This window comes from Eptesicus fuscus, chromosome 24 (assembly GCF_027574615.1).
Source record: "Eptesicus fuscus isolate TK198812 chromosome 24, DD_ASM_mEF_20220401, whole genome shotgun sequence".
In the NCBI taxonomy this organism is placed as follows: Eukaryota; Metazoa; Chordata; class Mammalia; order Chiroptera; family Vespertilionidae; genus Eptesicus; species Eptesicus fuscus.
In genome coordinates this window covers 2,956,428-2,971,636 of record NC_072496.1, presented here as the reverse complement: position 1 = coordinate 2,971,636, position 15,209 = coordinate 2,956,428, and the positions used below count along the sequence as shown (strand labels likewise).

At 50.5% G+C, this 15,209-nt stretch overlaps 1 protein-coding gene across 1 annotated transcript in view; it reads left to right on the top strand.

Moving 5' to 3' along the window:
- CDC73 (cell division cycle 73) overlaps nucleotides 1–8,626 on the top strand; it is a 64,118-nt gene extending 55,492 nt beyond the window's left edge. Inside the window, exons 14-17 of the mRNA XM_028135373.2 lie at nucleotides 1,321–1,482; nucleotides 4,254–4,354; nucleotides 6,575–6,716; nucleotides 7,950–8,626. Of these exons, the coding sequence (XP_027991174.1) occupies nucleotides 1,321–1,482; nucleotides 4,254–4,354; nucleotides 6,575–6,716; nucleotides 7,950–7,986 (442 nt within the window). The 3' untranslated portion in view covers nucleotides 7,987–8,626. The remainder of the gene's footprint in view (nucleotides 1–1,320; nucleotides 1,483–4,253; nucleotides 4,355–6,574; nucleotides 6,717–7,949) is intronic.
- The last annotated feature ends 6,583 nt before the right edge of the window (nucleotides 8,627–15,209 follow it).

Sequence of the window (15,209 nt, the reverse complement as noted above, 5' to 3'; positions counted from 1 at the left end):
AGGTGGCTTAGCATCCAGACATTAGTTTATCGCATTTTTTACAATTTCAACTTCAGTTATTTAGGAAAATAACCTCACTTACCTAGCTTTATCTCATCTGCATTATATTCTTTATTTTTTTGTTGAGTTTATTGGGGTGACATTGGCTAATAATGTATTGGTTTCAGGTGTACAATGCTGTAATATATCATGTGTATATTGTATTGTGTGTTCACCACCCAACTCAAGTCTCCTTCCATCACTATTTACCCTCCCCCCCCCTTTACCCTCTACCTCCTCCCCTCCCCCCTCTGGCAGTCTCCATACTGTTGTCTGTGTCCATGAATCTTTCTGTTTTTTTGTGTGTGTGTTTTTCTTTAATCCCTTCACCCTCCTCACCCAGCCCCCAACCCTGTCCCCTTTGACAGCTGTCAGTCTGTCTCCACTCTGTTAGTTCAGTCTGTTCAGAGGATTCTAGCAAGTGCGAGTTCTCGTGTGTCCCCTCCCCCGTGTCTCCCTGAACTTTAGAAGCAGAACGACCCACACTCCATGCGCTGGTGGCATCACCCCGTATAATGGCAGGGCACCCCAGAGCCAGGAAAATGTGCCAATAGGCCGTTAGGAGAGTGTGTGTGTATTTTTTTAAAGACGGTTGCGAAGCGCTTTGTGATCACCAACAAGCCTGGAGCTGGTGGCAGCTCTGCAGATGCCGCGGTGTCGGAGAATCAGGGTGATGTGCAGGAGAGAGTTGACCTACACAGATTTGCTCCTTGACTACGTTAAGTTGCAGCAGTATTGACTAAAACAGACAATTGGCATACACAGATTTAATTTTCTTCGTTTAACGTTTGCAAAGCAGCCCTGAGATTGGATGGCACTGCCCTGACTTTGCCGAGGCAGACACTGTGACGGGGTGTTGGTGACGCTCTTGGATGGGCTGAGTCGCCTGTCCGGGAGGAAGCCTCGCCAGCCACGTCACCCCCAGTTCAGCCACCTTTCCGTTTAAAGTAAAGTCTCTCTGATGGTGTTTGAGAAACCAAGGGTTAGTGGGTTTTCTGTGTGGCCTTGGAGAAGGCTAATGCTCGGTGAATGTGAATGTGTGTGTGAGAGGCACACCCACATCGACTAGGGCTGAACGAGCTTTCGCTCCACGCAACATGCGAGGGAAAGAAGACCCCTGCTCTTCAAGCCTCCCCTGTACATGCAGAACAGGAGCATTTTAAACATAAATGTTTTTGACTTAAAACTCAGTATTTAAAAAGTCATTTCAGAGTAGGACTTGTTTTTTCTGTTTTTATCACACTGAGCCTTTGACCTTTTCCCTCCTCTGTGCTTTCCCAGGTTTGTCCCATCGGATGAAAAGAAGAAGCAGGGCTGCCAGCGGGAAAACGAAACGCTGATCCAGAGAAGGAAAGACCAGATGCAGCCGGGCGGCACCGCGCTCAGCGTCACGGTGCCCTACCGCGTCGTAGACCAGCCCCTGAAACTCATGCCTCAGGACTGGTGAGATATCTATTTCCCACAGGCCCGTCATGCCTGTATCGTGGACTTTATCACGAGGTATAAATAGAACCCGTTTGTGAAGCCTAATGCCTAATTGGGTCATCATTAATATAGTCCAGTGCCCGGCTGGTGTGGTTCAGTGGTTGAGTGTTGACCAGTAAACCAGGAGATCAGGACTCCATTCCCTGTCAGGGCACAGGCCCGGGTTGTGGGCTTGATCCCAGTAGGGGGCATGCAGGAGGCAGCCGATCCATGATTCTCTTTGATCATTGATGTTTCTCTCTCCCTCTCCCTTTCCCTTCTTCTCTGAGATTAATAAAAATATATTTAAAAAATATATAGACCAGTGATACCTAATCAAATCTATATTTTATGTAGCTAAACTTTATTTCACTTAAAAGAAGAAACACTAACTTCTGGAAAACTTAGTAAAAATTCTTTCCACTGGTCCATTGGTTCTGCATCAGCTTTTAGAGTAGAACTTCAAGCAGACTAATGTTGTGAGGGCCTGTTTCAGATTTTAGATTTGGAAAACTCAGATTTCCTGGTAAGAAACGGTAGTGAAGGCATTGCTACATTTATTGCAAGGGAATAACTTAAGAAGAATAACGTGATCACCTGGTTTAGCTCTTTTATTATGTTGAATGTTCTTTAATAAAACACTGAGCTATGTGTCATATAAAGAGCCTGAAAGGGAAGATAAAGGAATTACTCTTAAATTACTTTGTTAATCTAAGCTGGAGTGGAAGTACGAAGTCCTGGAGTGCGGCTCCTGTCCTCTGTGACATGGGGAACCTCCTGCATCGGGGCAGTGGATGGACTGCCCTTCCGGGTGTTGGTTGGTCCTCAGACACAGGAAGTCGGCCATTGGCAGTATCAGTGTTGGACATCTGCTAGGGAATAAAGGGGCCTGTGGTACGTTCTCCCCCAGGAGCCAGCCACGATACCTTGAGTCACATCTGAAGTGAGCGAGAAGAGAATTTCATGTATGTCGAGGCTAAGGCTGTGGGAAGGAGGGGTGTTACATACTTGCTTGTATGGTTGGAGTTATTTGCAGGGAGAGAACCCAGCAGCGTGCACAGGTGCCGTACCCGCGACACAGAACGCCTCCCGTGTGACTCGCTGGGTTCCTCGCCGCTGGTGCATAGCCTGGGAGGGGTGTCCCTTCCCCTCGTGTTGCCCTCCCGGGAGTTCCCGGGGACGAGTCTTCCTCTTGTCCTGCCGCCCTGCCGCCCAGGGGACCTGGCGAGCAGACTCCCCTGAGGTGGCAGGCGCCCGAGCTCCAGCTCCTGCACGGGCACGCCGCCCGGTCGGAGGAGGCCGCGTGGTGCTCCGTTGGCGGTGGCTGTGCTCTGTGCTCGGCGGCCCCGGCCCCACGAAAGCGGGCACTGTCCACGGGAGACACAATCCAGCCTCGGGTTTGAGCAGGGTGAGAGTAGCCTGCGGTGTTCCCAGCACTGGTCCCTCCGGTAGGCTTCTCACTTGCACAGGAAGTGTGTGTTTGGTGGGATGTGTAGTGTTCATCTGGTGCAGTGGTTATCTGGGGGCCTCCGGGCGTTCCCCAGACCCTCTCCAGGCGGCGCGAGGTCACGTGACGACACTGACCGCCGTTCTCATGGTTTCTCAGTCCGCACACGGGGACAGGAGCACCAGCGCACCGGAGTCCTCTCTCCCCCTCGCTCCCCCTCCCTCCCCTCCCTCCTGCTTCGGGCATGCCCCCGCACCTCTGTTTCCGCCTCTGTAAGCGGGTAATGACGGTAGCCCTCGCCTCGGTGGGGTGTTTGGAAGACGCAGTGTGTTATCGTAAGTCACGTGTGAACTGCCGAGACCAGCCCCGGCCCAGGGTACATGCACGAGGGAACCTCACCAGTGTGAACGTTGGGATTTTGTTCCCACCTCTTCGGTGGTGGGCTTAAGCGGGTTATGGCAGTTGTGTTTATTATAAATTCTCAATTTAATGAAATAATTTTTATTTTTTAATTTTTAAATATATTTTTATTGACTTCAGAGATGAAGGGGGAGAGAGAGAGAAGCATCAATGATGAGAGAGACTTAGTGATCGGCTGCTGGGGCTTGAGCCCACAACCCGGGCATGTGCCCTGACCGGGAATCGAACTGTGACCTCCTAGTTCTTAGTCGATGCTTAACCACTGAGCCATGCCATCTGGGCTAATTGCTTTTTAAAGTAATGGAATATGAGGGCCTAGAAGGAGATTTGTTCTTTTGTTGGGAAAAGAAACTTTAATGGTTGGTAAAACAAGTTGCTTTAAGGAAAACTTACAGAATGTGTGGTGAATGAAACAGTTTTAAAACAATTGCAAAGTTTAAGAAAAGGCTAGATGGTTTCTGTACTCAGATTACTTCCAAATAATCAGAATTTAAAAATAAGGCCTTGGCGCTTTATAAAATGGTTGGTGAATTACTATATTGTCTGGTGTTTTTAATTAAAGTAAAATATCTAAAGTTTGAATTTTAAGTGATTTCCTTTTAAAACCAGCTTTTTGATTAATAGATCAGCGACTGTTTCCTGCTGCATTGGAAAAGTGGGCTCTTACTGTAGTTACTAGAAGGGCAGAGATAAAGGCTAACGGGCCACCTGAGAGGGTGCATGTCATTAAGGATAGGGAGGAGGCTGGGGTGCAGGCCCCAGGCAGGCCCGGACGGCAGCCTCGCAGTGAGAGGCTGGCCGTGCGCCGTGAGCCGCGTCGACGCACGGTAAGGACAGCTCCTGGCCGCTCTTCTCTGACTCTCCCGCCCCTTTCTGTTCACAGGGACCGGGTCGTGGCCGTTTTCGTGCAGGGTCCTGCGTGGCAGTTCAAAGGGTGGCCATGGCTTTTGCCTGATGGATCACCAGTTGACATATTTGCCAAAAGTAAGATTCTGTTTTGTGCCGCGGATCCCACACAGGAATGCTCTTGCTTTGTTTCAGAGGAGGAGCCATCTCTGTCTCTGCAGATGAGAAGCGTATGTCAAATGGTCCCTGTCAGGTCACATGCATGATGTTCATTTCTAAGCACCTGTGGAGTATTTTTAAAGCCTTTTTTGAACATCACGTGCCCTCCAACATTGGTAATTACTTTTTAGGCTGCTTTACAGGCAGGCGTATTGCTGCTGTCCAGACATTTTAATGAAAACCCAGGGCCAGTCATATCTTTGTTGTGAGGCTCCCTGCTGGAGGGGCCGCCTCTGCTGGGTCACTGGGCCGCACAGGACGGAGTGCGAGGACCAGGCATTCCCCACCGTCAGTTAAGTAGGGGCTTCACGGGTTTCCACCCTTCAGAGACCAGTCGTTGGCCAATAAAAAGGAGATGACTTGAGCTGGCTCTTTTGCTGGTAGGGACATTTCAATTATTTAAACCCGAGTACCCAGGGGAGTTAGTGGCGTCCTAGAACTACTTCATAAAAAGCATTCTCATGAAGCGGATGTCTATTAAAAGTGAACACTTTTTTATGAGTGTAGATCGGGCTGCTGTGCAATCAGCTTACTTTTAGCAGCCTCTGTTTTTGTTAGTGGTTCCACCATTCCCCCAGGCTGGAAACGGACACTGGGGAGATTACTCATGTGATGAATTCCAGCATTTCTACCACGAAGGTAGCTTTCCCTGCTATCTCGGAAACTCGAGTAAAGCGCAGAGCTGATAGATAAAAGCTGAGAGGTACAGAGAGGGAGAATTCTCATGCAAGTACGACGTCAGTGAACAGGAACGCCGTGCTTTACGGCTTGCGTGCTCGGTGAACAGTGTTCGAAACAGTGAGTAGAATGTGTCCAGATGTCAGTGCCCTCTGAGTTTCAGGAAAGAGTAAGTGTTTTCATTGTCATTTTGTCCAGGTTGTTAGTTTCTGAAATTGAGGTGCAAGCTTAGTAATGAGCAATTCCACGCATTGGTCTCTTCTCTTCATCCTTCCTTACTGCCTCCTTGCTGGTCGCATTTGAAGTGGAAGCCTCTCCCCTCTGGCCTAAAACCCACAGAGCAAACGAGCCCTCCCCCTGCCCTGGCCTTTCCTCTGGCTCCCGCCTGTCGGCGTTCACAGCCGGGCCTTTGGAGGAATTCTCTCTGCTAACGCACTCTCTTCTGTCCCGTTCTTAACCTACGGTAGCCTCGCTTTTCTTGCTCCCACTAAACTGTTCCCACCAAACTCACTAGTGACCCAAATACTGGATACCTGGACCTCCTGATCAGGATTTGACTCCCGGAGTCACGTTTTCTCTTTTTTAAACGTCCTTTCACCTGGCTGGGTAGCTCCATAGGTGGAGCGCCGTCTGATAGGCACAGGGTGCAGGTTCCATCCCTGGTCAGAACCTCGACAGGCCTTCCGTGTTTCTTTCCTCCTCACCATCATTTCTTACCAAGCCCCGTTAGTTCTCACGCCCTAATTATCTCCTTCTTGAGTGTTTTTCTTGCCATACATGCCTTCTCCCAGCTGATCCCGCCTGTCTCCTCTGGATTCCTGTGTGGGGCCGTTCCTGTCTGCTCAGCACTTTGCAGAGTCTCTGCGTGGGCTAGGTAAAGGCCCAGACTCCTCCGTACGGCCTGCAAGCCAGCTTTGCTCCCACCACTGCCGTCTCCTCTTACTCGCTCCCTCCAGGAGAGACTTGGCACGGGTGGTTCCATTCAGTTTGCTTAGGTTCTGGAGGGACTGTTTTCTCTGAGCATGCCCTTACTGCAGACTGGGTCACTTGTTCCGTGTTAGCCCAACTCTTCCTCACCTTCCGGTCTGAGGTTAGACATCACCGCCCGTGCAGCCTGTTCTGAACCCCATGTGTGTTTCTGTGCTCCCCGCCTCGATCGTGCTGTGGGGAATAGTCTTCTTTCCACGGGACCATGCACTGCACCTCGGCCCTCTCTTCAGTCCCCGTGGCTGGCAGGTGTGAACCCTTAGTAAATACTTGTCAGTTGGATGTTGTTGAGGATGCCGCAGTTTTAGCATCTACTTCAAAGATCACTTTGTTGTAAGAGCTTCGGTTGGTGGAAGAAAAATGTTTTTGTTTGTTTGTTTTGCTAATGGCTGTGTTGGGTATTTTAATGATTTTAGAGCACTTGAATAACCTTGCTTGCATTTTGAGTAAAGAATGTTGTCTTCCCCCATGCAGTCAAAGCCTTCCATCTCAAATACGATGAAGTCCGTCTAGACCCCAACGTGCAGAAGTGGGACGTCACCGTGCTGGAGCTCAGCTACCACAAGCGCCACCTGGACAGGCCGGTCTTCCTGCGCTTCTGGGAGACACTGGATAGGTACTGCTGCCCTCGGCCCTTCCTTCTGCTTCACCGGAGCAGCGCCCCGGCTGCAGTTCCCGCTGAAGTTCCTGAAAGCTGTGACCGTTTCTCCCGGTGCCTGACTCGGTGCTGATCTACAGCAGATAACTGGCAGCTGTCCCCCTTATGCTGACTTTAGCGTCAGGTGGAGAAAGGGCTTCTAACGCGGGAGAAAGCGCACCAGCCTCTGAGCAGGAAGACCTGACCGGCCCCGACCCCGTGGTCTGGCTGGGGGCTGGGTGACCTCTGACCCTGGTGTCTGTCCATCTAGGGAGCTCAGACTATGAGAGCCCTGTGTTTTCTGGCAGCACAAAGGGGGCTCTAGCTGTGTTCGAGTTGTGGGCAGCCCGTGAAAGGAATTTAGTTGCTGGATGTATTTAATTCCTGGTCTAGAGGATTTAAGATCCTTTCCTGCAATAGGAGTTTTATAGTTGGGAACTGTAAGAACAGCATACAGTCACAGTTAGTACCCCTGAACCTAACTTTCTTGGTCTTAAGTCCCCCACTGATTATTACGGGTTTCCTCAAAGTCAGGTGTTTGAAGTAACCCGATGATTATCTATACTAATAAAAGGGTAATATGCTAATTAGACGGGACATCTTCTGGACGCCCTTCCAGACAAAGCCATGGTGGCAGGGGTCGAGGCAGAGGCGGTTAGGGGCGATCAGGCCTGGGGGGAGCAGTTAGGGGCGATCAGGCCAGCAGTGGAGGGCAGTTAGGTGACAATCAGGCCGGCAGGGGAGCAGTTAGGGGCATCAGGCCGGCAGGCAGAGGTGGTTAGGGGTGATCAAGCAGGCAGGCAGGCAGGCAAGCGGTTAGGAGCCAGTGGTCCCAGATTGCGAGAGGGATGTCAGACTGCCGACACTCGGACATCCCCCGAGGGGTCCTGGATTGGAGAGGGTGCAGGCCGGGCTGAGGGTCACCACCCCCCTCCCCCATGCACAAATTTTGTGCACTGTGCCTCTATTAATTTATAATACACTAAAGAGAAACATTTAGAATTCTAGCCCGGCGTTCTTACAGACTTCAGCAAGAGGAACGGTGCTTCTCGCTTCCTCCATCAGCCCCCCTCTTCCCCAAGGTCACAGCAACAAGCTTCCCAAAGACAGCCAGCCTCTCTCACTGTTGATTTTAAGTATCTTTACATGTAACATTCTAAAGGTTCTAAGATTCCTACAGCCATTATAACGTGTTGTCATACTATTTTTCAGGTACATGGTAAAGCATAAATCCCACTTGAGGTTCTGAATTGCGTGGTCTCCCCGGCTGGAGATCTGGGTGAAGAAGCATGGCTATACCTTCATCTAAAGACTGAGTGTCTATGAATTCATCCAACACTCACCAACGAAGAAGGTCACGGGCGAGCACACGATCTCATCCGATGCTTTTGTCTTCAAAGGGATCATATGATGCCTGTCATTCATAGAAGCAAACTTTTTGGCCTACAACTATTTTTTTAATATTAGCCTTCTAGTCTGTAATGGAAATTGTATATTTTGATAGAAGTTTTTTCTCCATTGGTTAAACTAGCATTACTTAAAATGTGTTTCTTTAGCAAATGCAGGTTGTTCATGTGTGTATATTTGGAGGTGATGAGGCTCCAGGAGCCATCTTGCTTCTGATTTTTCATTGCTCTATAATTCCTCGTACTGGAAATGCTGTGTTATGAATGGTATTAAATATTAGTTTCTGGAACTTGCAAAACCAAGCAAAGGGATGTGACTATTTTGAATGAATCAGAATGTCAACCTGTATGTAGACCATATCTATACTTAGTCTTTATTTAAAAAGGAATAATGAAAAATCAAGAACACTTCTTCAGCTTTGGTTGAACTACTTAGCCTTTTCGAGACTTCTTTACTTATATTGAATACATTGAATGAATGTACGTTCTTCTCACTGACTTGGCTGATTTTAAAATTTAGGAGGATGTATTTCTATCTGGGATGCCTTCCCGCTGGAAAAATCTCCAAACCGGTTGAGAGCCCAATAGGCTAAGGACTCTAGCTGGGAGCCAGAGTGTGACTTGGGGGAGGAAGTGCTTCAGCCTACTGCAGCGTCATTTCCGCTTCCTCCCTGCTCTCCTCACCCGCCTCTGGTTCTCGCCTTAGCGGGTATGGGATTCTGAGCCTTCTGCTTCTAGGCATGTTGGCCTTGGAGTCCTCTTCCATTTTCCCTAAATGCCGACAAATTCTCCCGGCACCAAAGAACATATGCTTAAGAAGTGTCTGAACAGAAACAAGATAAAAACACTGGTATTTTTATGTGCGTATTCAATATCGTATGAAATATAAAACCTCTATTTTAACTTAGTGAAATATTTTACTACTTCTCTACTTCAGACAGAGTGTTGCATCCGTGGTACAATGAATGAGCATTTCCCTTGAGTCTTAACTTCACCTTTTTTGCTACTTAAAGTAACTTGGACCCTTTATTTCCCTAGAGAGTTTTTACCATTAGAATCGTTGCTGATCATTTATATCATCCCCTCACCCCACCTCCCATTCCCCTCCCCCCCCCCCCAGGCATCTCTCTTAGGTTGACATATTTTTTGTGTGAACATTTAACTCCTCCTCCTGTTCAGATGCCATTACCTAGCCTCCTTTTGAAATTGAACGCTGTCATAAAAATGAGAAAGCACTTATTCTTTAAGTAACCATGAAAGTCCATACCAACAGGGAATGGGAAAAGTACTTACCCATCTGGAATTCACGAGGCTTTTCGGGAGAAAAGCGTCCGCATTGAAAGTGACTGGATTTTAGGGTGCTGATGAAGTTTGAACAGATTCTCCTCCCCCTTGCTTTTTCTTCTCTGCATCCCCCCTTCTTGGAAATAAAAGAAAACTTAAATTTGTTCACATTAGGCTATCTCAGCATAGAAGTCTGTTTGCAGACTGAATTATGTATTGCATCAACTTCCTCCTCCATGGTGAAATAGTCAAGGTGTGGACTCTGTAATATTTTAAGCTTACTTATTGAGACTACTACCAGTGGACCGAACTACCTTTCTATAAAGATTTTTAGTATTTATACTCCGGTGTGAAATTTACTTGATACAGAGTGTGGTTAAAATTGGGAACATCTCCTTCAAACAGGACTTATTTTTCTATCTTGCATCTGCCTTACATGTATTGGAAGGTTCTGGAAGTACCGCACGGAACATTAGGAAAAGTGCGACTGTGCTCTGCCATGTATTTTAAAGTCAGACCCGTGGTATGTAACTGTTTCCTTTGTCTTTTTTTTCCGCAATTCAGTCCCTTGTTTAGGTCCATATAATCAGTTTGTAGCCATTCATTCTAAAAAAGAAACACAACACAAAACAAACAACCCACACCCACCTCATAGCCAGCCAGTCATCATCCATTCTCTCCTGACGCCCAGTGGTGCCGCCGCACTTGCCGCAGTGCCTTGCACATAGTAGGCATTCAGAAAGCATTCACACACACGAATCAGTGGTGTGTTTTCAGGGGAACTGAGGGGTCCAAGGCAGTTCTCTGACTGTACTTCGTCTTAGGGTCTAAAAATACAGAATGCAGGGAGAGAAGAGGCACAGGAGAACACGTTAGTGGACGTGAACTAACCCATGAATAAACGTGACTCACCCATACGTTACTGTAGGCAGGAGACCCCCTGTCTTGTCCCTCCGGTGAAAGCGAGCTCCGCCTCATTATCCGGGGGGGGAAGGGAGGGGCACTTGTAATAGCGAGAAGCATGTAGGGTTCCCCGGGGCACCCAGCCCTGACCCGCGGCGGGACTCGTTTGGGGACCTTCTTAGAAACAGCACTGCCTGAATTCTGGTCCTGATTTCATTAGTCTGGGATGAGACCGGGGCATCCATGTTCCTTAAATGTTCTTCAGGACGGATTGAGAATCACTGGTTTAATTTGTTACCGAAAACAATACCAGTATTAAATGTTGTGTTTGCTTTCTTTTTTTTTTTTTTTGGATTACCCTTTGCACTAGACCATCCCCATTGTTGGTGGTATTGGCCTCTGGTTCCCATGACAAATTCAAGTTTTATTTATTTAATATAGGAGTATTTTGCTGTTTAATATTTAAACAATGTTTAATATATTTCGTGATAAACTAGTATTATAGTTTCTGATTTGTTTTCCATGTGTCCCTATCTTTCACTGGCTTTTTTTCTTTCTTTCTTTCTTTTTTTTTTTTTTTTAACAGCAGCATGACAACAATCCATGCAGAAATAACGAATTCATGACGAGGAAAACTTGGTAATTTTTAAGGTAGAAGGAAGTAGAGTGTTAATTTCTTATCTGCCATGCAGAACTAGAGTTTGCTTATGAAAGGAAAGAGGCATACTTTTTGATTGGTCTGCACAGAAAAAGTAAAAGTAAATTATTTAAATAAAATTCATTATCTAATAAACATTGAAGGAAATATTTTTCCTAAATAAAATTTTTTGTGACTCCTAAAAAACCTAAAGCGACGGCATTGTTCTTTTTTGGAGGGCCGGGGTGGGGGTGGGGGGGGGGGGACGACTTGATGTGTTTCTTACCCTAACAATTCCCTTCTATTGGTGCCCGCGGTAGGCACAGCGATGGCAGGACACACCGTGTGGCCGGAAAGAAAGCGCCACTGTCAGAGGCCTGTGATCCGAGTCTCACTGGTAAAGCTCTAGTCAGTCTGTAAAATTCGTTGTGACCGACGGTGTGTGTCACAGTGTTACAATGACAACAGGTGCAGAAGCTGGTCAGTAGAACAGAAAACAAGAAGAAGAGGCATACGTGGGAGAGGTTTGGGATGGGAATGGGGGGATGAGGACGAATATGTGACACCTTAAAGAAATTTAAAAAAAGAAAACATGAAGAATAAATCTGATCACATTAGCCTTAGTGTTACTTGACTGAGTTTTTATTATTCACCCAGGTTTGATATTCAGCGGGTTACTCCAGTTGTATTCGCTGTAGAAGTAAAGCGGGGAAATAACAGAATTAAAGTCGAGGTTTGGGTTGGAGGTTTTGAAATGCCATGTCCCGGCCTGCTCACTGGCCCCTTTGGGTGCCCATGGGCTTCAGATCAATCCGCTGCGGTAACTATACGGGGAAGTTGAGGCTGTACAACAGGTGTGGAGAGAGTTCTACCTAAAAAGTGCATGACGGGTCAGCATACTTCAGGGTTTTGATCTGAGCTTTTTTATGTATTAGGTAGTGTTTTTAACAATATCCTGGGAGTTACAGATATGTGCCATTTAAATGAGTAAAACTAATGAAATTAACTACTTTTATTACCAACATTAAAGAAGGGGGGCGGTGATTGTCAAATTTAAATGATCTGAGATTTGTTTTCATTTTTTTTTTTTTTTTGCCATTGAACTTTTTTTAAAATACATTTTTATTGATTTCAGAGAGGAAGGGAGGGAGAGGAGAGAGAAACATCCATGATGAGAGAATCACGGATCGGCTGCCTCCTGCACGCCCCACACCGGGGATCGAGCCCACAACCCGGGCCTGTGCCCTTGGCCGGAATCGAACCCAGGACCCTTCAGTCCGCAGGCGGACACTATCCACTGAGCCACCCCGGGCTGAGCTTTTTTGTCCACTTTAAATTGACTAAACCTCCAAGTGTGATCGTGGAGCTTAGCGTGTACGTGGCGTGGGCACCGTGACTGCTTGGCCTCCAGTGTGTACTCTGGAGAAAAGTGGTTCCTTTTTTTTTTTTCTTTTTTTTTTTTTAATGTACACATATATTTTATTTCAGAGAGGAAGGAAGGGGGGTGTGGGGGGGGAGAGGTAGGAACATCAACGATGAGAGAATCATTGACCGGCTGCCACGGGGCCTGTGCCCTCGGCCGGGAGTGGACCCTGCCCTCCTGCCCCACAGGCCCTGGCCCAACCACGGAGCCACCCGGCCGGGCACGCGGAAGGGGTTCCCGCGGGAGGTGAGCTTTGACCCGTGTTCGTGGACTTGGACCCTCAGGTGTAGTTGTTCCTGGGACCCGGCTAAAGCCCACCTTCACCCCAGACGGCTGTGTTGTGGGGGGACCCGGTGACGGGAGGCGGCCAGGAGGGCTCTCTCTGGAAAGAGTTGTTCTTGGGCAACTGGGGGTGGGGGTGGGGGTGGGGGTGGGGGTGGGTGGGTGCAGGCGGGGGGGGGGGGTGGGGGTGGGGTGGGTGGGGGGGGGGGGGCGGGTTTGGGAGGAGCGCTCCTAACGGCCCACGCTGGTTGGCCGCCCTCACGCATCCGCACATCCCGCAGGCGCCGACCACGTGGACATGCGCGCCGACCACGTGGACAGACGTGCGCCGACCACGTGGACAGACGTGCGCCGACCACGTGGACACACGCGCGCCACCGGCGGTTGGTGGCGGTTGGGGGCGGTGCTGTGCGCATGCGGAGCCCGCGGGGCCCCCGGAGCCAGAGCCGGGCCGGTGGGTGCGGGCGCTGTGCGGGCCCCTCCGACGCAGAGGACGTTTTCACCCCAAAACGAGCGAGCTCGGCCCTCAGGGCCCCGCCCTCCGCCCTCCGAGAGGAAAGGCGGCCTCGGCCCTCCCGCAGGACCTCCCAGGTGAGCGTGTGAGTGTGTGTGAGTGTGAATGAGGGGGGGACACACGGTTCACGTCCTTTCCGGGCCCAGTTTACACGATTAACCCTCGATTCGGGGTACAGCCCACCGGTCGGACAGTCATAGACTTTGCAAAGTGTCCCCCAATATCTCAGGTCCCGGCCTGGCACGTACACGGTTACCCCAGCATTCTTCCCGGATGCCCTGTGCTGTTCCGGACACCCCGAGACTGCCCTGGGGCTCCCCACTGGGCTCTCCATCCCTCCATCCTCCACGCCGCACCCCCCGCCTCCCCATGAGAGAGAAACATCCATCAGCTGCCTCCTGCACACCCCCCACTGGGGTATGTGCCCGCAACCAAGGTCCATGCCCTTGGCCGGAATCGAACCCGGGACCCTTCAGTCCGCAGGCCGACGCTCTATCCACTGAGCCACACGGGCCGGGGCCTCTCTGGGGTCCACATGTCCCTGGAATCGCGAGGTCTCGGCCTTCCCCGGACCCCTGTCACCCCGCACAGCACCCCTAGTCCACCCACGGGGCCCCCCCGGGCAGTCGCGGTGCACAGGGACCCGGCCCCCTCATCCGCGGTTCCTTGGGCGCCTGGGTTGCTTCCCGGGCCTCACGTCTTACAGTTTCGAGAAGAAACTGTTCTCGCAGCTGAGCCCATGGGCGACAGCGCCAGGGACCACGGGTGGGTGGGGTGGGGTGGGGGTGGGGGGGGGGTGCCTGGGGCACCCGCAGAGCTGAAGGGCATGTGGCCTGAGTTCCAGACGCCGCTGTCTTACGGCTCAAAGGTGCGGGCAGGGCCCGGCCGCCCTGGCTCCGTGGTGGAGCGTCCGCCTAGGAACCAGGAGGTCGGGGTTCGAGTCCGGGTCACGGCACATGCTCGATCCCCAGTGTGGGGCGTGCAGGAGGCAGCCCATCCATGATTCTCTCTCATCACTGATGCTTCTGTCTCCCTCTCCCTCTCCCTTCCTCTCTGACGTCAATAAAAAAATAAGGCGCTAGAATATAACAGCACACAGCCCACTAAACCCGTCCCTCTTACTTTTCTGAAAGACTTGGCTCTTACATTTAACGGTGTGGGGACCAGCGGTTCATGTTTACCGGTCCGGGCTGGAAGGCTTCTCTGGATTTTAAGTGACCCCCCCCCCAGAGGACGGAAGATGGGCTGCAGCAGGCCGTGCTGGAGTCTGCCTGACAGGTAGGTGTCTGCGGCCAACACCTCGCCCGCAGCCAGACCCACGTGGGGACCCGCGGGCCACGGGGATGGGGGTGGACGGGGCTGGTGGCCGCACGGAGCCGCCCGCGTGGGGTGGACAGCGTCAGGCCGTGACCGGGGCCGGCCTCTGGTCGCTTTGTGAAGCTGTGGGCGCCCATGAGCTTGCTCTTCCCCGTGGGACAGTTCGGAAGTGGGACCCGTCCGGGTGGTACAGCGGTCAGCGACCACGTGAGCTTCCCGTAGCTCCGTCAGTGTTTCTGCCTCTCCTCACTGATGGTTCTCTCTCCCTCCTCCTCCTCTCTGAAAGCAATAGAAATGTTTTTTCTTAAAGAAAAAAACGGTGGCCCTGACCGGTGTGGCTCAGTGGATAGAGCGTCAGCCTGCGGACTGAAGGGTCCCAGGTTCGATTCCGGTCAAGGGCATGTACCTTGGTTGTGGGCACATGCCCAGTGGGGAGTGTGCAGGAGGCAGCTGATCCATGTTTCTCTCTCATCGATGTTTCTGACTCTCTATCCCTCTCCCTTCCTCTCTGTAAAAAATCAATGAAATATATTAGAAAAGAGAAAAAGAAAAACACTGGGGTGTAAAGGAGGGAGGTGGCCGGGCGCTGTGGGGTAGTCGTCTCTAGAAGAGCGAGGCCGAAGACGCGGAGGTCACAGCCACAATGAAAAGCCTCCCAGACCAGCGCAGGGTGTGTGTGTGTGGGGGAGTGCGGGGCCCCAGGAGG